Source organism: Orcinus orca, chromosome 5 (assembly GCF_937001465.1).
Source record: "Orcinus orca chromosome 5, mOrcOrc1.1, whole genome shotgun sequence".
Classification (NCBI taxonomy): domain Eukaryota; kingdom Metazoa; phylum Chordata; class Mammalia; order Artiodactyla; family Delphinidae; genus Orcinus; species Orcinus orca.
The window spans coordinates 9,210,214-9,235,321 of NC_064563.1; the positions used below are offsets into that span (position 1 = coordinate 9,210,214).

The 25,108-nt window shown below is 36.6% G+C and overlaps 1 protein-coding gene across 1 annotated transcript in view; it reads right to left on the reverse strand.

Annotated features, from left to right (window-relative positions):
* KCNH8 (potassium voltage-gated channel subfamily H member 8) overlaps window positions 1-25,108 on the reverse strand; it is a 388,857-nt gene that overhangs the window by 85,013 nt on the left and 278,736 nt on the right. Inside the window, exon 8 of the mRNA XM_004271920.4 lies at window positions 2,314-2,511. Coding sequence (XP_004271968.1) covers window positions 2,314-2,511 — 198 coding nt within the window. The remainder of the gene's footprint in view (window positions 1-2,313; window positions 2,512-25,108) is intronic.

Sequence of the window (25,108 nt, forward strand, 5' to 3'; positions counted from 1 at the left end):
CTAGGCTGTTACTGCTCTACATCGGCCAAAAACCTCTTCCAAGTGCTGCAGTCCCAGCATGCTACCTCAGCAACTCTGCCTTTCCAAGAAATTCTCCCAATCCCTGGCCCCCTTTCTCACTGCTTCTCAAGTTCCTAACTGATTTGGCACTTAGCATTTACTGCCTGGTATTGTATTAAATATTAAAATATATATATTAAAACTTATATATATAATATATATTTAATATATATATTAAAACTCTTTCCACGTATTTCTTCCAAGGTGATCCTAAACTCCTCGAGAGAAAGATTGCCTTTATGCTGCTCTGGTTTCATGGTAGGCTGGATGACTCATTGCTTGAAGTCCCACATAATCAGTTCACATCTATGCAAGGAAGTTGGTAGAAACCATCTTCTATAATAAGGTTCAAAACTCAAAGTGATATCTGGGACTAAGGTCATTAAGAGAACATGATAATCTCAATTAACATACACACACTACTATATATAAAATAGATAATCAACAAGGACCTACTGTATAGCACAGGGGGCTCTACTCAATATTCTGTAATAACCTATATGGGGAAAGAATCTGAAAAAGAATGGATATATGTAGATGTATAACTGAATCAGTTAGCTGTACATCTGCAACTAACACAACATTGTAAATCACCTATACTTTAATATAGAACAAAAATTAAATTAAAAAAAAAAAGAGAACATGACAGAACAAGCTTTTGAGGGAATACGGTGGGGCAGAAAGTACTCATAGAACTCTGGCTTAAGAATATTTACTCAATTCAGGTAGACACCCACATCTCCATAAGAACAGCTTTATAATTCACAAGTTTCCATTTATGCATTTAATGACAGAAGTAAGTAATCACCTGGGTTCCAAACTTGCCTCTTTACTTACTGGTTGTATGGCATTGAAAACGTTACTTTATTTCTGCAAGGTTTAGATTTGTCATCTGAAAAATGTGGGTAATAAAGGCATCAATCCTGTCAGTTAGGTTCAGAAAAGAGAAATGAAAGTAAATATTTCATCTGGGCGAATTTATTATAAAGAACTGTTTTCCCTGGTGTTGGAGTGCTGAATGATCAGGAGAGTCTAGATAGAAGTAACGTGAGTGTGATAGTTGCAGAGCTGGATGAACAAAGAGAAGTGGGGTTATCAGCACCGAGGAGCCCAGAGGAGAAGCAATGGGAGCCACGAGGAGTCGGGACTCTGACTTTGGTTGCGGGGGTACCTCCAGCCTCAATGAGGCTGCTTCTGAAAGTGCCTGAAGAGGCTGAAGGATGAAGCCACTTGCGGCTGTCTGAGGTGGCCTGCCACTCAACATACACTGCACCCATCAGAACCCGGAAGTTCCTTCCCCCCTCCTCCTGCCTCCAGTCTCCCTCTGGCGCCCCTATTGGGAGAAGTGACTGATGTCAGCTGGCAAAGAAGAATGAAATTTGCGGAGTCCAAACCACAGTGATACAAAGCAGAGTACAGACGCTGGGTTTGAAGCTCAGACGTAATAGCATAATAACGTCTCTATTTGTTAAATGGGATAATAATGGTGCAGAACCCACAGATTTGCCTTCAGAATTGCTTGAGGTATTGTAGTGAAGCATTCAGCACAGAGAATGGAACATAACCGTGATTAATAAAGGTTAAATATTTATTATTATTGTATTGGTGTTTGTTGCTTTTGTTTTAACTAAGCTATCTATCAAACATCCTTAATTGACTATAGTAGTATTAATAAAATTTGATAACCCTCACCTGTTTGGAGCTACAAAATGGCATTTCAAATGTATACCTGTGATTCATGTAACTCACAAACACTTAAGGTAAATAGCATGTTAGGAAGCAAAGTGCCTGCCCTTTCAAAATCAACCATCAGATACATATACACATCACTACACATAAGATAGATAACCAGCAAGGACCTACTGTATAGCACTGGGAACTATAGTCAATATTTGGTAATAAACTATAAGGGAACAAATCTGAGAAAGTATATATATAACTGAATCACTGTGCTGTACACCTGAAACTAACACAAAATTGTAAATCAACAGTACTTCTGTTAAAAACATATATATATATATAAAATCAACTTCTTCATCTGTCAGAACATGGAATTCTTGACATCACAGACTTTCATTGCTAATCTACATGTATATATAACTGTTGGTCACTGATTTCCTAATTAGTGCTTTTAGACTCTTCCAATGTAAACCAATCTACCCTGTATTGGGTTTTAGGACAGAGGGAACATAACAGCAACCGTTTGGCAGACACTCGTTCCTTCTCTTGGTCTAAAGGAAGAATATTCCTTACCACCAATCAGCATGGTGCAGATGGAAAAGATCTTTTCTGCATCTGTATTAGCAGAGACATTCCCAAACCCAACGCTGGTGAGGCTGCTGAGTGTGAAGTACAGAGCGGCAATATAGGCACTTCGGATCGACGGCCCCCCCAAAGTATTGTTACCGTAGTATGGAGATTCCAGTCTCTTTCCCAGCTCATGAAGCCAACCTGCAATGGAAAAAAAATGAGCCTTTAAGCCCCCAAAATAAAGTCTCGGTATTAGCACCTGGGCGTAATGATGAATGAACATTTAAGGATTCACGAAGTTGCTCAGGAGAAAGAAGAAAGTTAAAAGGAAGTTCAAGTCAAGGAATTAGATTCCATGGCTCTAAAAGCAAAGGCATCACTTTCATGCAACTGTTTTATAACACACACAGCAGAGAAATATGCATTCAAGAGTGGATTGGTGGTCAAAGCTGAACAGGTTACTCTAATGCAAGAACTACCTGCAGTGACAGAACCTGGGATTTCTACTCTGGGTAGCAGTGTTGTACATTTCACTAGCTGTTAAGCTTATTTCTCAATTGGAATTTTAAGAAACAAAGGGGTTGAGTAGGTATTTTTCAACCCTACATGATAGTAAACAGCAACCAACACAAGAATCTAGACTTCATATAGGCAAGATGGGCTTTATTTCTTTTCTTTCTTTTTTTTTTTGATGGGCTTTATTTCTAATCTGTACAACCTTTCCTTATTTTATTCACCTGACCTGATATCAGTTGCCTTATAGGTCTTAGCTCATGTTTTCCTCAGGAAGCCTTCTCTACAACCTCATTCTGCTGTTTGGGGGTGGTGGGGGAAAACTGCACAACTATGAGGTTCCTATAATGGAATTGGGTGCCCCCCTACAACTGTTTCACGATACTGGTGTATATATGTGTCAAAACTTATCTAATTAAATGCTTCAAATATGTGCATTTTATTTTATGTCAATTATACTATCATAAAGCTGTAATAAAGCTATGTTAATAAAGATGGGAAATAGCCAGTATAATATTAATAATAATACAATGAAAACACAACACAAAGACCACTTTAAAATCCTTTACTGGAAATATTTTCTCTTTATTTTCTCTTTAAAGTTTTATATTTAAAAATTCTGTGTGTGTGTGTGTGTTATGAAACACTATGGCAATTCAGCTCAACCCATAAGGTCCATGAGACTTTTGTTAAGGGATGTTAGGCATTGACCACTCTTTCCTTATTAACACTTCATTTAATGGCTGCCCAAGAAGAGATGGAAAGTCATTACATTGTTTAAGTAGTAATAATGCTGTCATTATCAACTAAAGTTACAGATTATGCAACTGTGCTAGGTAATTAAAATGCAGATTTGAAACAACTGGGTTCCCTGAGATCAAACAGAAATGCTCAGTGGCAAGTACTCTGTCTCATTTATCTTGTCTCTAGAGAAGTGTTTCTCAACCATTAGCTTGCCTCTGAAATATCTAGAGAGCTTGTTAGAGACAGCCAGGTCCTATCCCTGGAGTTTCTGGTACAGCACATGGGAAGGTTGGGGAGAAGGGTTGAGAATTTCCCTTTGTAATAGGTTCCCACGTGATGCTGATGCTGCAGATCTAGGGGACTAAAGGCCCTCGACTTCGCAAAGTCACCTTCTAGAACAGTAGTTCTCAATGCTGACTACAGCTGGGAAAGCATTTTAAAAATACACTGTCCAAGTGCCACCTCCATGTACTGAATCGAAATTTCTGGTTCCGAGTTCAGGTACTGATATTTTTAAAAAGTTCCCCAGTAGAAACTGATGTGAAGATAGAACTTAGAACCATCATTCCAGAACTTAGCAAAGCCCCTAACAATAGTAGAGTTTAATAAATATTATTTCTAAAAGTGAAAGAATTAATGAACATATAAATTGTTCTTGCCCTCTGCAATAATATGACAACACAGATGCAATAGAGCAACACATGAGCATTTATAAATTTGTACTAGATCTCTGCACAAAGTATAATGAATGTATTTTTTGATGATAGAGAATAATAATAAAATGAAAATTACACATTATGAAAGCTGACACCATTAGTAAGCTATGACCATTTATTCTGTCTGGAAAGGCTTCGTGAAGGAATAAACTCCACATTCAAACACAGATTTAAATCTGGACTCTTCCATTAAATCTGGACTTTTCCTTCCATCTTTGGGAATGACTAACTTCTCTGAGCTTCATTTTCTCATTTGTAGAAATACGGACACTATCTAACTTGTACAGTTGCAGTGGGATTAAATGAGATGCCACATGAAGAAATGCCAACCCCTGTTAGTGGCATTATATTATACACTATTATATTAGTATATAATATCTCTTTTCTCTCTCTTTCTCATGTTACTTAAATTGGAACAGAGAAAGTACAAAATTCAGAAAATAAGAGGAAATATGAGATCAGGAGTGAGTCATAATGGAAAAGGAAGGTGGTGACTAAGTGTACTCAGTAGAACCCAAGGATGCCATCTGATAGAACTGAGCATTTCTTAACTAATAGAAATGACAGGGAGGAAATCTAGGTGACAGTAGTTTTAAAACTGGGGGAGTTATACACCCATTTGTGAACCTGAAGAAAGACATGCTCCTTTTCTCAGGACAAAGCACACATGGAGACACACACACAATTTTGTGTACATTTTCAGGTGGTTCATGGCCTTTTCCTACAGGCTGGGTCCAAGGGCCCAGATTAAAGAGTTCTGCTCTAGAATTTTAAGTGAAGGGAAGGAGGAAGTGATAAAGCATGATTTGGTAAAACCTGGTTTAATCCTGTATGGAAAAAGATTTAGACATAAAGACAGCTTATCCAAGATTAATTAAAGAGATATCACAAAAGCAAAACACATGTGCATTTAAAAAATATTACTGGTGTATTTGTATGCACTGTCGGGGGAGAGTCAAGACAAGTAAAATCAGGAAGCAGAGATGACATCTGAATAAATCATTGTACGCAGGATGCTGATTTCTGCAGAAGAGTGCTCTTACAGACATTTGACCCAAGCCTTGTCAAGTACGGCCAACTACAAGATGTTGAATGGCTGGTGGGTTGGCTATTTCTCAAGTGCCTTCCAAGCAGTGCTCTGAAAGCGATGTCATGTTTCTGCTCAAAAATGAAGTGATTAGAGGGGCTTGCCCCTTTGTTCCATGTTGGTCATTCCCACTAATTCTGGGGAAGTCTGAGCAGCTGAAAAATGTCATTTTGCCCAGAGAGTAAATATTGCATGACTAATTTTTTTATTTGATGCACAGAGGAATGAGAAAAACACCACCACACACAGTAAAGCCACTGCTTCCTCTCAGCTGAATCAGCTATAAAATCAGGTCATGAATTAAAAAACTGGACCCATCTACTGATCTTGAATTTGCTTACAGAACCTCAAGTTTTCTCATTAGAAAAATAAAACCAAACAAACCCAGCCAAAACCTTTGATTAAATTCCTTAATTGTAACAAAGTAAAATGTTTAAAAATTCTCCAAACCAAATCAGTTTTCATAGAATTTGATTTTCTTAATAAAATAGGATAAAATTTTGTGATAGGTCATAAGGATTATATTAGATTATACTCTCACTCAATTCCTGTTCATTTACATATGTGTGAAACTGTCTCAGAAGCGATTTAGGGAGCAAAACACAGACAAACAACAGACCTACTTTTGTTGATATATCTTTTCTGTCTAGCCAACTGTTCTGTCTATTTTCAGAAGCATCTTGTTTTTTAAGAAGGGTTGTTACTAAACTGTGTTGCAGCTATTGGAGCACAAGCAATAATGATGATAAAAAAAACTTGGTAACACGGAAAGGAGGTAACACCCACAAATCCGGGGATGGGCTCTGGGGGCTAAAAAAAACTTTTTCACAGAACAGCTTGTCCGAAATGAGAGCACATGTTCCACTGTAACAAGACAGCATGTCACTGTACTGTACAGAAGAAGCAATTTAACCAATTTGGAAGCCAATCTTTTTTTAATCTAGAGAAACCCATCTCTAAAGGGATGTCCTAGAACAGTCTGTCTGCTTTTGCTTGATTTTTTTCCCCTAAATTTTGAAGGAAAAAGCATACACAAAATGAAGTAGAATCTAAATATACTGGATACACTGCCATCTGATAAAAACAAAAGATATCGTAAAATAATCCTGTCATCACCAAAATAGATTAGATGAATAAAACAGAGGAGATTTATGAAATAAATATCAATTTCAAAGATAGAATGACTCTTAATGACCACGCCCAGAAGAGCCTATAATTAAGCATGATAATTCAATCCATATACTTTTCATTGCATACTTAACCAGTATTTTGCTTAATTACATACTTTTAACTCTAAACAGGAGTTTCTTTTTATTTTAATCTAGGTTTCATACAGTAATATACTTACTTTTACGGTGCATGTGTTTACATTCACAGTTTGTACAGGTGTGACCTGCTTTATACAATAGATGTGTTCCTGAAAAGTTTAGTTTATATTAGTATTTGGTAAATTAACAGATATTTTAGCTTTAATGAAAGGAATAGAAGCATGTTATTTAAGGAAAGCCTATGGGAGGGTGTGGCCAAGATGGCAGAATAGGAAGATCCTGAGATCACTTCCTTACACGGGCACACCAAAATGACAAATACTTACAGAGCAACTTTGATGCAAAAGTGTAGAAGACTAGAAGAAAAGATCTTCTTTAACTAAAGATGTAAAGAAGGAACCACAATGAGATGGGTAGGAGGGGTGGAGATGGGGTATAGTCAAGACCCATACTCACAGATGGGTGACCCACAAATGGGAGGATAATTACAATTTCAGAGGTTCTCCCCAAGGAGTGAAGGGTCAGAGTCCCACCTCAGGCTCCCCAGCCTGGGGATCCTGCACTGGGAAAATAAGCACCCAGAACATTTGGCTTTGAAGGACAGTGGGGCTTACTTTCAGGAAAGCCAGAGGGCTGTGGGAAATAGAGACTCCACTCTTAAAGGGCACGCACAAATTCTCACACATTCCAGGACCCAGTGCAGAAGTAGTTATTTGAAAGGAGTCTGGGTCAGACACCCTGCTGATCTTGGAGCTCACCCTGGGGTCAAAAATGTTGGAGGCAGACATTCTGGGGAACTCGTTCTACCACAAGGATGCTGTTGCTGGCAAAGTACCACTTTGGAATCCTCCCTCTAGCTTATTAGTGTTGGGACCCAGCCCCAACCACCAGCCTGTCAACACCAGTACTGGGACACCTCAGGCCAAGCAACTAGGCTGGCAGGGACACAGTCTCACCTACCAGCAGGTTGGCTGCCTTAAGACCCCTTGAGCCTGCAACCACTCTGGGACCTGGCCCCACCCATCAGTAGCCAGCAACCTCCACAAAAGGCAACCAACCAGACTGAGGGCCAGCCACACCTACCAGACCACCCACAGTAGTGAGCCTGCCAGAAGAAAAGGACTCACACAACCCATACAGGGGCACCCCAAGAGCATATAGCTCTGGTGACCAGAGGGGAATCTGCTGCTGGGATGCATAGGACATTTCCTGCTAAAGGCCACCTCCCCAAGGCCAGGAAAAGTAACCAACCTACCAAATACATAGAAATAAAAACAGCAAATTAGGCAAAATGAGACAAAAGAGGAATATGTTCCAAATGAAGGAACAAGATAAAACATCAGAAGAACTAAGTGAGACAAGGAGTCTACCTGATGAAGAGTTGAAGGTAATAATTACTAAGATGTTCAAAGAACGTGGGAGAAAATTGGATGAACAGAGTGAGAAGTTAGAAGTTTATAATAAAGAGTTAGAAAATATAAAGAAGAACCAAACAGATGAAGAATAACATAATTGAAAGAAAAAATACACTAGAAGGAATCAATAGTAGATTAAATGATACAAAGGAATGGATCAGAAAGCTGGAAGACAGAGTAGTGGAAATCACTGAAACAGAAGAGAAAAAAAGAAAAAAAAAAGAATGAAAGAAAGTGGACAGTTTAAGAGACATCTGGGGCAACATCAAGAACACTAACATTTGCATTGTAGGGGTCCCAGAAGGAAAAGAGAGAGAGAAAAAGGCAGAAAACATACTTGAAGTCATAATAGCTGAAAACTACCCTAACCTGGGAAAGTAAATCCAGTTCCAGGAAGAATAGAGAGTCCCAAACAGGACCAACCCAAAGAGGACCACACCATAGCACACTGCAATTAAAATGGCAAAAATTAAAGATAAAGAGTGAATATTAAAAGCAGCAAATAAGAAGCAACTGTTAAATACAAGGGAACTCCCATAATACAATCAGCTGATTTTTCAGCAGAAACTGCAGGCTAGAAAGGTGTGCCATGCTATATTTAAAGTGATGAAAGGGAAAAATCCACAACCAAAAAAACTCTACCCCACAAACTTTCATTCAGATTTGATGGCAAGATAAAGAGTTTTATGACAAACAAAAGCTAAAAGAGTTCAGCACCACCAAACCAGCTTTATAAGAAATATTAAAAGGACCTCTCTAAGAAAAAAAGAAAAGGCCACAGCTAGAAATATGAAAATTATGAGGAAAATCTCACTGGTAAAGGCAAATATAAAATAAAGGTAAAAAAATCAACCATGCATGAAGCTAGTAGGAAGGTTAAAAACAAAGGTACTAAAAGTCATCTATATCTAAAATAAGTAGCAAAAGATACACAAAACAAAAAGATACAAAATATGATGTCAAAAATTATAAACATGGAGGTGGGGAGTAAATGTAGGTTGTCAAAATGCTTTTAAATTAAGAAATCACTATTATTAAAATAATCATGTATATACACAGGGTGTTACATATGAACTTTATGGTAACCACAAGCTAAAAGTCTATAATGGATACATTCACAAAAAACAGAAAGTAATCCGAACATAACAGAAGATGCAGTCAACAAATCACAAGGAAAGAGAGCAAAAGAAGAAACAAGGAACAAAAAAGAGCTACAAAAACAACTGCAAACAATTAAAAAAATGACAAGAACGTAAATATCAACAATTATTTTATATGTGAATGGACTAAATCTTCCAATCACAAGACATAGAGTGGCTGAATGGATACAAAACAAGACCCATGTATATGCTGTATATAAGAGACTCATTTCAGATTTAAAGACACACACAGACTGAAAGTGAGAGGATGGAAAAAGGTATTCCTTGCAAATGGAAATGAAAAGAAACCCAGGATAGCAATATTTATATCAGACACAATAGACTTTAAAACAAAGACTGTAGCAAGAGACAAAGAAGGACACTGCATAATGATCAAGGGCTCAATGCAAGAAGACGATATAACAATTATAAACATATATGTATCCAACATCAGAGCACCTAAATACATAACGCAAATATTAACAGACTTAAAAGGAGAAATTGACAGTAATACACTAATAGTAGGGGACTTTAACACCCAACTTACATTGAAGGAGAGATTATCCAGAAAGAAAATCAATAAGAAAACATTGGTCTTAAATGACACATTAGACCAGATGCAATTAATATGTATATACAGAATATTCTATCCTAAATTAGCAGAATACACATTCCTTTCAAGTACACATAGACCATTCTCCAGGATAAATTACATGCTAGGCCACAAAACAAGTCTCTGTAAACTTAGGAAAATTGAAATCATGTCAAGCACCTTTTCTAACCAAAACGTTATGAGACTAGAAATTAACTACAAGAAAAAAAAATGTAAAAGACATAAGCACGTGGAAGCTAAACAATAAGCTACTACACAATCAATGGATTACTGCAGATCAAATTAGAAAAAAAACACACCCGGAGACAAATGAAAATGAAAACACAGCTATCCAAAATCTGTGGGATGCAGCAAAAGCAGTTCTAAGACGGAAGTTTATAGTGACACAAGCTCACCTCAGGAAGCAAGAAAAATCTCAGATAAACAATCTAGCCTTACAATGAAAGGAACTAAAAAACAAACAAACAAACAACAGAACCCAAAGTTAGTATTAATAGAAGGAAAGAAATCATAAAGATTAGAGCAGAAATGAATGAAACAGAGATGAAGAAAACAACAGAAAAGATCAATGAAAATAAGAGCTGGTCTTTGAAAAGATAAACAAAATTGATAAATCTTTAGCCAGACTTATCAGGAAAAAAAGAGAGGGTCAAATCAATAAAATCAGAAATGAAAAAGGAGAAGTTAAAACTGACACCACAGAAATATAAAAGATCATAAGAGATTACTATGAACAATTATACACTAATAAAATGGACAACTTAGAAGAAATGGACAAATTCCTAGAAATGTACACTCTCCCAAGACTGAACCAGGAAGAAATAAAAAATATGAACAGGGGCTTCCCTGGTGGTGCAGTGGTTGGGGGTCCGCCTGCTGATGCAGGGGACATGGGTTCGTGCCCCGGTCTGGGAGGGTCCCACACGCCACGGAGCGGCTGCGCCCGTGAGCCATGCCTGCTGAGCCTGTGCGTCCAGAGCCTGTGCTCTGCAACGGGAGAGGCCACAACAGTGAGAGGCCCTAGTACTGCAAAAAAAAAAAAAAAAAAAAAAAAAACACAAAAAGAACAACCTACCAGTAATGAATCAGTAATTTAAAAACTCTCAACAAACTAAATTCCAGATGTCTTTACAGGTGAATTCTGCCAAACATTTAGAGAAGAGTTTACATCTATCCTTCTCAAATGATTCCAAAAAACTTCAGAAGAAACACTTCTGAGCTCATTCTATAAGGCAAGCATTACACTCATAAATTCAGACAAAGATATCACAAAAAAAGAAAATTACTGGTCAATATCACTGATAACATAGATGCAAAATTCCTCAACAAAATATTAGCAAAAAGAATTCACCAATGTATCACAGGATCATACCCCATGATCAGCTGGGATTTACCCAGGTATGCAAGGATGGTTCAATATCTGCAAATCAACCAATGTGATACATCACATTAACAAACTGAAGAATAAAAATCATATGATCATCTCAATAGATTCAGAAAAAGCTTGTGACAAAATTCAACAACAATTTATGATGAAAACACTCAACAGAGTGAGTTTAGAGGGAAAGTACCTTTACATAATTAAGGCCATATATGATATGTCCACAGCTAACCTCATACTCAGTGGTGAAAAATTGAAAGCTTTTCTTCTAAGATCAGGAACAAGACAAGATGCCCACTCTTGCCACTTTTATTCAACATAATATTGGAAGTCCTAGCCACAGCAATCAGACAAGAAAAAGAAATAAAAAGAATCCAAATTGGAAAGGAAGAAGTAAAACTCACTGCTTGCAGATGATATGATACTATATATAGAAAGCCCTTAAAGACACCACCAAAAAGCTATTAGAAATAATAAATGAATTCCGTAAAGTTGCAGGATACAAAATTAACATACAGAAATCTGTTGCATTTCTAAACATTAACAACAAGCTATCAGAAAGAGAAATTAATAAAGCAATACCATTTACAATTGAATCAAAAAGAATAAAATACCTAGGCATAAATCTAACTAAGGAGGTAAAAGACCTGTGTTCAGAAAACTATAAAACCCTGATTAAAGATATTAAAGATGATTCAAACTGATGAAAGATATACCATGTTCATGGATTGGAAGAATTAATATTGTTAAAATGACTATATTACCCAAGGCCATCTACAGATTGAATACAATCTCTATCAAGATACCAATGGCATTTTTTACAGAACTAGAATAATTCTAAAATTTATATGGAAGCACAAAATATCCCAAATAGCCAAAACAACTTAGAGGAAAAAAAAAAAAAGTGGGAGGTATCATGCGCCCTGATTTCAAACTATATGTCAAAGCTACAGTAATCAAAACAGTATAGTACTAGCACACAAATACACATATAGATCAATGGAACTAAATAGCCCAGAAAATGAACCCACACTTATGTGGACATTTATTCTATTCCAAAGTGGGGCAAGAAAATATAATGGGGAATAAAGAGTCTCTTCAAGAACTAGTGTTGGGAAAATTGGATGGCTACATTCAAAAGAATCAAACTGGACTACTCTCTCACACCATGCACAAAAATAAATTCAAAATTGATTAAATATAAGACCTGAAACCACAAATCTCCTAGAAGAAAATATAGTCAGTAAGCTCTTTGACATCGGTCTTAGTAATATTTTTTTTTTTTGGCTACATCTCTTCACGCAAGGGAAACAAAACCAAAAATAAACAAATGGGACTACATCAAACTAAAAAGTTTTTTCACAGTGAAGGAAACTATCAACAAAATGGAAAGGCCATTTACTGAATGGGAGAAGATATTTGTAAGTGATATTTTCAAGAAGAGGTTAATATCCAAAATATACAAAGAACAAATACAACTCAACATCAAAAAAAAGATCAGATTAAAAAATGGGCAGAGGATATGAACAGCTCCAAAGAAGACATACAGATGGCCAACAGGCATAGGAAAAGATGCTCAACATCACTAATCATCAGGGAAATGCGAATCAAAACTACAATGAGACATCACCTCACATCTGTCAGAATGTCTATCATCAAAAAGAAAAGAAACAAGAAGTGTTGGTGAGGATGTGGAGAAAAGGGAAACCTCATGCACTTTTGGTGGGAATATAAATGGAAAACAGCATGGAGGTTCCTCAAAAAATTAAAAACAGAACGACTAAATGTTTCAGCAATTCCACTCCTGGGTTTTTAACCAAAGAAAACAAAAACTCTAAAACTATACATGCACCTCTGTTTATTGCAGCATTATTTACAATAGCCAAGATATGGAAGCATCTTAAGTGCCCATTAATAGGTGAGGGGATAAAGAATATATGGCACGTGCACACACACACAATGGAATGTTAGCCATAAAAAATGAAATCTTGCCACATATGACAACATGAATGGACTTAGAGTATATTATACTAAGTGAAATAAGTCAGTCAGAGAAAAACAAATATTATATGATTTCACTTACATATGGAATCTAAAAATCAAAACAAATTAACAAACATAACAGAAACAGAGTTCTATATGGAGAGAACAGGTGGTTGCCAGAGGGAAGCAGGGTGGGGGGAAGAAAGAAATATATGAGGGAGATTAAGAGGTACAAACTTCCCTTTGCAAAATAAATGTCACAGGTATGAAATGTACAGTGTGGGGAATATAGTCAATAACTGTGTAACACCTTTGTACGGTGACATACCATAACTAGACTTATTGTAGAGGTCATTTTGAAATGCATAGAAATATTGAATAACTATTTTGTGTAACAGGAACTAATATAGGTCAATTATATTTCAAAAACAAACAAACTCACAGGAAAAGAGATCAGATTGTGGTTACCAGGGGTGGAGGGTGGTGGGTGGAATTGGATAAAGGCAGTCAAAAGGCACAAACTTCCAGTTATAAGACAAATAAGTACTAAGGATTTAATGCACAACATGATTAATATGATTGACACTGCTGTATGTTATATATGAAAATTGTTAAGAGAGTAAATACTAGTGTTCTCATCACAAGGAAAATTATTTTTTCTATTTCTTTAATTTCATATCTATTTGAGATGATGAATGTTCATTCATTAAAGTTACTGTGATAATCATTTCACGATGCGTGAAAGTCAAATCATCATGCTATATACCCTAAACTTGTACAGTGCTGTATGTTAATTACATCTCAATAAAACTGGAAGAAAAAAGGAAAGCCTATAGTGAAACTCTTTAGTGTTATAAAACACTTCAGTAATATGAAAAACCATCCAGTAGAACATGAGCTTATGAAATCAGATTTATATGTGTCTGTAAAGATGAGTTTATATGGATAGAGAAAAGAGAGAAAGGATTAGCACATGTATCATAACACCTATAATTCAAAATGGTGTTTTACTTAATTTGGTATGAATGAACCCTGTTGTAATGGGGTTTAGCTAGAAACTAGAATGGAGCCCATGTTAGGGGTTTCCTTTTATAAACTGATACAGAGTTAATACTTTATTGAGTGCTTCTATCTTATTTATATGCACTAACCCTATAGAATAGGTACAATTATTATCCATCATTTGAGTCATTATTTCATTAATCATTACAACAACCTAGAAATTATTATCCCCATTTTTAAAGATGAGAAAACTAAGGCTCAGAGAGATTAAATGCGTGTTCAAGATGGCAGAGTCAGGATTTTAATCCAGATCTGTGTGCTTTGACAGCCCAGATTCTATGTCTGCTGTGCCATAATGCTTCACATGCTATATGTACAGACCCAACGGCACTGGTGTTGCAGCATGGTGAATGCCTTTACAAGCAAGTTGCCATTTATATTATGATATATATATATATATATATATATATATATATATATATATATATATATATATACATGGTGGAGAAAGAAGCCGTCTTAGCTAAGGCTCTCTGGAAGAAGAGAAGCCTTTAAGTGTAAGTAATCTAAGTGTTGGGTCCAGTACTATAAATATCCTTAGGAGATAATAAGGAAGGAACACAGAGAAAGGAAGCAGCCAATGAAGCAAGCCTAATCCAGAAAGCTACCACTACCGGCAACTGGCGCTTAATCCTATTGGAAAACGCTGGGACCGGTGTAGAACAAACCCTTGTTAGAGCAGGGGAAGATTTGCACCATCTCTCAGCCGTCGTTGATTGGGGACTGCTCATAGGGGGCATTAATTCCCCACAGTGCCATGCCCGCTATCAGAGGAGCCTTCCACAGCTTGGGACAATGCCTCAGGCAAATCGATCAGACCCTAAGGATGAGACTCAGACAGATTTAGGGGACATGGTGGAGTACCAACAACATTCGCAACAGCAGCCAACCTCAACTCAAGGCCAAGTATAATATTTGACTAGGCATTTTCTTTCATATAACATCATTTTCACCCAACTCTCAAGATAACTCTGCTTTTTTTTTTTTTTTAAACCGATGGAGACCTAACAGAGAATTTGAGCAATTTTCTCTTCTTTTTTTAGGAACTGTTATAACTGACAGGTAAATTCATCACTCTCTAACTTAAACATCCATGTCTTCCTGCTCTATGACACTGCTTATAAAGAGGTAATCATTTAAAATTATCAATTAATTGTGCTTATTGAAACCATTACTATATAAGTTTGCGTTTCCAGTGTCCACTTCTGCTTAGAGGGGGGAAATGTGTCCCAAAATAAATAAAAAATCTCAGAGAAAATAGAAGATTGATCCAAACGTAATTCACAGTGTAGACATGGAATAACGTGGTATTTAGACCCTGAATATTATTGGGCTGGCTAAAAAGTTCATTCGGGTTTTTCTGTACCATCTTATGGGAATACCCCAGTGACCTTTTTGGTCAACCCAATACTTTAAAAGTGATCAAGAAGTTCCTAATGTAAATTCCAAGCATAGAAAATACTATAGTTAACATCTGCTTCCCCTCACCCCATAACTCTGATAACCTACTTAATCTTCTTGGACATCATTAGGTTGAGAGGTGGAAGATCACTGTGATTCTTGTGAGTGATAGGCAGCAAGTGGCTGGCTGGGAGAGGCAAAGCAGAGGGAGACAATGATGGCTATGGGCCACAACATGAGAACTTCTTTGACCTCTTCAGTCTTCTTGGCAAGGGGCTGAAATGTGGGACTGCTCAGTTGCACAGGTGACTGACAACTATCAGGAGAAATGTCAGAAGTTTGAGTGTGTCTGTGTGTTTATGTGTGTGTACGGGGAGTGTGCAGCAATTGAGACCCAACACAATTGTGAGATACTGTGTTTGCTGCTATAGATACTCAAAAAGAGTTGTTCACCCCAAACAAAATATCAAAGAAAAGCTTGAGATTTCAACTCCATTGTCTCAAAATATCTACACCTACAGCATTGATAACATCATTGACAAGAAACATACTTGTCTCCATTCTTCAAGGTTCATCCAGCGCCTGCCACTATAATTTTTTGTTTTGTTTTTGGTTTAAAGAACATTTTTTACTTTGGGATAATTTTAGCTTAACACAAAAGTTGCAAAGAATACAGAGAACCCCTGTACACTCTTCACCCAGTTTCACCTACTGTTAATATCTTACATAACAGTGGTACACAATTTGTCAAAATTATGAAATTAACATTGTACATTACTACTAACTAGACTATGGACTGTCTACATTTTAACTGAAGAAACAGAGTCAAGGAGAAGTTCAGAGACTTAGCTTCCAAAACTCACTCTCGACCTTCCACCTTGTCCCCATTTTAGAGGATGTGACTGAGGACAAGACTAGAGGAGCACAGGCTGTAGTGGTATTTGATACTGATTCATTGATTCCACTAAGGAGGAGGTCCCAATTTGAAGAGGAACTTCATTCCTTGGAATTCCCACGAATCTCACACTTTGGTTCTCAGAAACTAAGAGGAGACTTACATTTCTGAAGTGGTACAATCTACCTTTGAGGCAAAAGTCTGAAACAAAAAGGATTAATCACAGAATAGTAGAGACTGGACTTTGAGTCAGGAAATGAGAGTCCTAATCTTGGTCTTGCCTCTAATTAACTACATGTATGATCCTTCATGCATCAGTTAGCCTTTCTGGTCTTCCACTTTTCAACTTGTGTATGAAGTGACTGGATTGAGTAATCTCTAGGTTCTTTTTCAGGTCTAAGATTTTATGAAATAAGATCCTGTAATGTTTTTTCACAAATGGGTGAATTTTTTAAAGAAAAATGCTTCTGTAATAACCCATGATTTTGTGACTTTCTCTTTTATTTGTTTTTAATTATTTGAATGATGACCCATTGGCAAATATTGATGGGATAAGGATGCAAGTTTTTCACATTTTGATGCATGTATCATTTCTGCTCTATTTCCACTGCTGAACAATTCTTCAGAGCAAGAAATGTTAGATGCGATTAGTACTGTCAAGAAAACAATGTACCATTTGTGCTAAAATCAGCCCAGAGTTGGCCAATTCTCTGAAGTCTACTTACATTTGAAGTTCCTATTATAGAAACTTCCTAAATATTGATAACCAAGATATAGCATTTCACTTAAGCAATGATTAATTGAAATATTATACACTATTGCAAACTGCAAAAATAAGCTGTCATCACATACATCAAAAAACCAAAACCAAACAAAAACACCTTAGAAAGAATGCAAAATGTGAAACAGTCCAACACTACAGTTAAGCAGCTACTGTAGAGTTTTCTAATCAATCCTAAGAAGAGGCAGAACAAACCACCTGATTCCAGCCAACTAGGGCACTTCCAAATGTCTCTCAAATTCAGTGCTAAAAATAAAGGAAAATCGAACATAGATTGGGCTCATGGCTAAGTTAGCAGAACATAAACGATAAACTATTTGCACTTAACCTTCCTACCTAAAATGCTCATACAACTCACAATGCTTTCAGATCTGTGCCTCCGTGTGGGCATTTTTTCCTGAGTAATTGCCCTGGTGTTTCTCATGGATTAATGAGTTTGTGGGACATATATTCATGGCTGAGTTCGGTGTAACATGTACAAGTTGTCACTAAGAAAGTTCTAATCCAAAGCACTCGTCACTTGCACCTACATCAGGACAAAAACCTGTTTCAGGAAGATAATTTAGGATAAAGGTAATTGAAGCCAGCCAAATTATTTTATTTTCTTTTTATTATCTGCCCCCAATTTCCTTCTTGTTCTCTCTTCTGTCTCAAAGGTTCAGAGTTGGTGCAAATCTAGGGAAGAAAAATGAATTGACACATCCACGTCCACAGACCATTTCTCAGTTGTTTTTAGTACTTGCCTGACAGTCATTTAAGTTAGAAACATAGGGTTTTGGCATCTACTGAAGAGGAATCTCAAATTTCTCTGGTTTAAAGAACTTCAAATTAAAATTCTGATTACATTTCTTCCAAATACATTAGAGGGAGATACATTTTCTAACATCTCAATGATAAAAGTAACTCTAAGATAAATTAGACCACATAATATGTTGGAATGTTTTACTCAAATAGCCCATTAAAGAGTCCTCTGGATTTTATTTATCTTTACTTGGTATTGAAACCGTTCTGAAGGCATGTTCCTCAAGTTTCTAGGAAACGTCCGAGTCTCAAAATGAAACACCAACTTTGAGGTGTCAACCTTTGTTCTCCTTTAAAAGAGCTGATTCTGCAGCTCGGTGCTTTGTGACCACCTAGAGGGGTGGGATGGGGAGGGTGGGAGGGAGGGAGACGCAAGAGGAAAGAGATATGGGAACATATGTATATGTATAGCTGATTCACTTTGTTATAAAGCAGAAATTAACACACCACTGTAAAGCAATTATACTCCAATAAAGATGTAAAATAAAAAAAATAAAAATAAAAGAGAAAAAAAATTTTTTTCTAAAATCAAAAAAAAAAAAGAGTTGATTCTGAGTCATATCTAGCACTGCATTTAAAAACATGTAGCTAACTTTGTTTGATGGCTTGTTGGGGCGTGAAGCACAATAAGTAGTGGGAGTTTGTGTGACCATTCCAAAATAAGTTTTTAGTCAGTGGGTGGCGGAGTGATTGGACTTGAAATAAACAGGGCAATGGGGTTATGTCAGAGATCGAAAGGTTGGCATGGGAATTTTTAAAAATGAGAAGTAGACAGAGTACAGAGAGGCAACACATAAAGGAGCCAGAAGCACAGACAGAACACAGAAAAGAAACATGACTACAGAGAAGAGTGTCAGCCCAGGCAGCGCAGGAAAGCTTGAAAACCCAGAAGGCAAGCAACGCGGCATCCAGAAATGCATAGGAAACTTGTCTTGGAATTATATTGCCTGACCTTGTTGTATCTTAGTTCTGCCACTTAATCATCATGTAAAGTTGGGTAAGAGTCTTATCCTCTTTGTGTCTTAGTTTGTTCCTTTCTAAAATGGAGAACGTGGCAGTAACTTACCTCACAAGCTGTTGTAAGGTTAACTCACCCAATTCACATCAAGTGCCTAGCAGAGAGCAGCATAACACAGAGCAAGCTTAGATTAAAAAGCTATTTTTTCAAAGGAATGAAGGTTTTCTGTCTTACTGAAAATAACGGAGACCTTTAAAATCCTTCATTATTGAAAACATGTGTAAAATATGAATCCAGAATCCTATTTCCATAAGTGGAAAATAATGAATACAATAGTAGATATAAAGGACACAATCACATCCTTCTTGGATATCAAGGCTCTTGCATCATTCATAATTACAAATGCTACTTTCCATGATGAGATACGATACTGAAGATGTGAAATGGGTAGGATATGGGCTCGTATTTCAGAATACTTCCTGGCTTCCAATTGCTTTGCTGTTACCTCACTGATTATGGTAAAAATAGTGGTAGTAAGTTGTAATATTTTTATTTGTGCACTTGTGGTTGGAGACCACACATTGATCATCCAATGTGCTGAATATATTCAGTGTGCTGAATACATATATTTAATATATAATGTTTATATATTAAAACATAAATATGCTTTAATATTTATATATCCTTTAATTTAATCCTGTATTGTATAATTTAATTTCTTACAACTCTAACAGCTAAGTATTATTATATGAAATGTTGATATTAAAATATTGGTACTAAAAAAGGTTAAAGTAAAACATGACCAAGAGCGGACATCTGTTAAGGAGAAAGACTAGGTTTTTTTGTTTGTTTGTTTTGTGTTTTTTTGCGGCACAGGGGCTTCTCACTGTTGTGGCCTCTCCCGTTGCGGAGCACAGGCTCCGTCCGGACGCGCAGGCTCAGCGGCCATGGCTCACGGGCCCAGCTGCTCCGCGGCACACGGGATCCTCGCGGATCGGGGCACGAACCTGTGTCCCCTGCATCGGCAGGCGGACTCTCAACCACTGCGCCACCAGGGAAGCCCAACACTTCCTGATTTCTGAATGCTCTGTTCCCAGCCAGGTCGACATTCAGCTCAGTTCCCTTTGCTTTAACCTCCACCAGTGCTGAAGAGAGGCTTTTCTTGAACCAGGAGACTAAAATGTTACCTTCATTGCTTCTACCTGTCCCATAGTCTCTAAATAGCTTCTAATTAGTTAATTAACTAATTCACTCAATTAGCAAATAGTTAGTGACAAGGTATAATGCTTGAGATGCTGTGTATTATATAAAGATAAGGGAGATGAGGTCTTCATTATGGGGCAGTCTATTGGGGGAAACCCTAACACAAGTATAAGGTGGACCAAACTAAGTGCTCCTTGCTAGAGCAATCAGAAAGGGTTTAAAGGAGGATAGGAGTATTTAAGTTGTACTGTAAGAATGAGTAAGATTTGGAATAACAGAGATGGAGTAACGTACATCTTGGGAAGCCGAACGCACATGAATAAAGGCACTAGGCCAGTATAATACAATGCATGTATGGGGAAAGGGAAATCATGCAATTTGGCTAAAGTGAAACGTGTGGGATGGAAAGTCACGTAAAGTATGTCTAACCTACACGTTTCCAAACTTAAATATTTTCCTTTTCTTTCAAGGTATCAAAGATCAACCACCACAAGAAAAGTTGGGTTTAAACTGTGATATCAAGGCTCATATTCGATGAGCCTTGATACTTCCTGGTAAGAATGTTAAACCTTTGGATAAATTAACAGGAAAAACTGTCAAATCATTCTCCCTCTATGTGTGTGTGTATGCGCGCCCACGTTTGTGTGTGTGTAACAGAGAAATCACAAATAACTGGGGGGTGGATTTAGTTTAATTCTTCATAGAGTCAAGGGGAATTTGTTCAATTTTGCTTTGAGAATCTCATAATGCAAAAAGATAATGCCCATTTTTAATTTTAGAAATAATTTGTAAAGAAATGATAAACCAAATCGTACTGAGGCTTTGAGAAACTCCTGGAGAAACCTTTTGGGATTCATCTGAGGGTCATTCAGTCTGGCTACAAAGTCCAATAAATGTAGAAGCATGACAGACACTTCTCAGTCTTCTGAGAGGCTCAGACTGAAGATTTCAGTTTGATGACATTGAACTCTTATGCTGGTATCTAGATAATTATTTGTAATCATTATGAATCATCACCACTATGATGCAACTTATAAACATCTTAAAGGATCTTTCAGGATATTCCAAATTGTCTCACCTGCAGTGAGACAATTTAGGGGTATTTTTATCTTGTCTCACTTTTCAGTAATCCAAGTAATCAATTTTTCATTTCCATTGCTGAAACAGATCAATTCCTTAGCTCTCTGCTCCTTTATCCCTCCCACTGGCTTACCACACTTTAACCACATTGATTACCTGCTGTAGCTCCCGCTAGACTGGCATCTTTGTGAGAGTAGAGATTATGGTCTCTCTAACACACCTGATTCCTAAGCCTAACTTGGAATTCAAGGTGTGGCACCTAATATGTACTCAGTACCTGTTTGTTAAGTGAAAAAGCGTATCTTTCTAAATCATAGAGACCACAGAATAGATACTCTTGCCATGTATATAAAACAGGCTTTGGGTTTGCAGAACGGCTTGGACTGCAGCCCCATCATTACTTAATAATGTGATTTCAGGTGAGCTAGCCTTCTAAGTTCCAGCTTCTTCAACTAAAAAATGGAAATAAAAATGTCTCCTTGTCTGTTGTGATGACTGAAGAAGATAATTTTGCAAAACATCTGGCATGGTTCCTGGAGTGTGATTACCTGCTTAAAATGTTGGTTCCTTTTTACTTCTTCTATCACTTTTTCACAAATAACTATATTACCCAAAAATAAGTTAGCTTTCTAAATTCGAAGTTGAGTTGACAACTAATTTTCGTCATCTATCATGGATATAACTAAAAATGGACATATGCCAGTGGGGAAATTTGAGCATTCAAATAAAGTGATCCATAAATGTAGACAGAGAATAAAATATATTGACTATCTCAAAGGCTTCATTATCACTTAGCTAAACCATTTGTTTCCTGATTCCACTGCAGTGTCGACTAATTTGAAGGAGGATATTTTGACCCAGTGTTTTGATTGCTATGACCTTTGACCCCCATCCCCATCTAGATACCATGATTTGGTTTATCTCATGCTCTTTGCTCCTTGTTCAAAGAAATAAAAACAAATTTTAATTATTTTATCCAATAAATAAATATGATTAGTAGAAATGAGACAAATACAGTTGACAATGTTTAAAACAGAGCAAGTTGAAATTGGTTAGTTTCCAAAACAAACAAAACAAAACAAAAATGACCTGATTGAAAATAAACATTCCTTAGGAAAACTGAATATAGCAAACATTGATTGGGGGAAAATTAGACATAGTAGAAATAATGAATAAATAACAAAATTTGCAATAGCTAAAACTGTACAGAGTCAAATTTGTTATTCATCAAAAAATGACTGAAGAATAAAATCTTCTTGAAAAAAATTAGTTCTCAATTTAAAACTTAAATTGAGAAGATTGGACTTGATAGAAATGTTGTCACAAAAGAAAACTCATCCTATCTGATGTGGAATTTTAAAAAAATGATTGATGAATTAAATCTTTGGTGTAAAGTTTATGTATAAAATAACTGGGTAAAAATAATTCCAATACAATAAAAAGAAAATGGAAGAAAACTGTTTAACCCTGCTGTATAGGTATTTGATTAAAAAATTAAATTAGTATGATGAAGTTCTAGCAAATTCATCTAGCCCTCTAGATGAGAAATCAGAAACGATGCTATCATTCTAACGGTAACGTCTGTATCCACTATACAATGGAAATGTCCTTAGGGGTCAAGAGAGTGAGCACAGAACATTCACAGGATTAACGTAGGATGTTCAAAATGTTAGGATCAATATAGCTTGTATTCATCAAAATCAATTCAGTATTTGGTCGGATAAAGATTTTTAAATTGTCTGATATCTTTGAATGTAATTGTTGACAAAGAAAATAGAGTACTTTATTAAAATAATTCCATTAAACTTGCCATCCAAAGAAGGAAACTTTCCCTTCTAAAGAATGAAAAATATTTAATTCACTAATTTAAAATAATGTCAAATCTATTTTTAAACTTGGCAGTGGCAATGAATTTCTGTCCTCTCTCTCTCTACCTCTTTCTCTCTCCCCCTCACTCACCACACTCAGTACAGCCATGATATCTGTAAAGAATGACCGCCATAACATGACTTGCTTACACCGTTTGCCTAGCATGTTCTCAACAGAGAAATCACAGAGAGTCACATACCCTCACTTGTCAACAAAAAAATACTGGATTATTCATTTAAGAGTATCTAACCCTTCAGAATCCTATTACACATAGTATTATTTCTTGGATTTTTGCAGATACATTTGCATTGCTATGAATAAACATTTTTGTATGAAACACATAAAGCACTGTATTTGAAGACCAGAATCATGTATGTTCACTTATGACAGACTCTTAATGCAACTCAGGTGCTGACTGACTCTTTGGAATTGTTTTGTTGGTGACTCTCAAGTGGATCAGAAAGAGTCACTACATATCTCAAAATATACCATTTAGCCACAGAATACCTTTGCAACCTGTGAACCTAAACCAGTATATTTTAAAAATTAATGGAATTAGCTAGCACTACAGCATGATTTTATGGGCAGATGATAAAATTAGAAACACCGCCCTCCTTCTCTGCATCACATTCAAAAAACTCAATCTTGACAAAATTCCATTTCAGGCTAGAAAGATGGCTAAAAATAAGCCCGTCATCCCTGACCATCGGCAGCAGCTTTTCAGTAAAGACCGCAGGCAATTTCTCAGAAACTCAGATCCAAGAACCATTCAAGATAGAGATGATTTATGAAGACCCTCTTTTTAAAAACGGTGGATTTGTATCTTGCTGTATTTGTTCTGTAAATAAAGTTACATATAATTTCTTGGGAACAAAATCAGCTGCTGTAGTCATGATTTTAGTAAAACACCACATATTGGCAATAGCAATGATGATGGTTACATCAATAGCAACTGTAGTAGTGGTAGCAGTAAAATTAACATGTACTGAAGATTTAGTAACCACTTTACATTATTTAATCCTTATAACACCTGATGAAGCAGCTAATTCTGTCTCTAGTTTATAGATGAGGAGACTGTGCCTTAGACAGGTAAGTAACACAAACAAAACTGACACAGGTGGACTTCCCTGGCAGTCCAGTGGTTAACACTCCGTGCTTCCCCTGCATGGGGCACGGGTTCCATCCCTGGTCAGGAGAGCTCTGGATGTCATGTAGTGCAGTCAAAGAAAACAAAACAAACAAAAAACTGACTCAGGTAATAAGCGGAGGAGCCAGGCTGTGAAATGAATCTAGAACTCACATTCGTAAAAACTGTCATATGAGATCAGTATATATATATACTGATATATATATATATATACTGATATCTATCTATCTATCTATCTATCTATCTATCTATCTATCTATATAGGTTCACAGGGGGATGTCAAGCCAAAGGTTCATTTTCAATACCCTCAGAAGAGAAAATGGGTATAGAGTTCGAAAGCTACATAAAGTTAGGTGACATTAGCTTTTATTTGTCTTTAATATTTCAATTGACTGAGTCTTCTGATATCCAATTTCTGTCAGTCTATTTAATGTTGGTGTAGAGGATGGTGGCGTGAACAAATACACCAAGATACAAATCCACCGTTTTTAAAAAGAGGGTCTTCATAAATCATCTCTATCTTGAATGGGGTTCCTGGATCTGAGTTTCTGAGAAACTAAAATTGGGTTTTTGTCTCTGTCTTTCCTGATGAATCTCAATGGAAAAAAAAAAATCAAGACTCTGATGTCCAAGTAAAGGACATGTTACCAAGGAGATTTTGGCAATAGTCTCCAATAGACTACGAAACATTTTAATTATTTCTTCTGTTTGTAGCGAGTTGGAGAAACTCTAAATAAAAAAC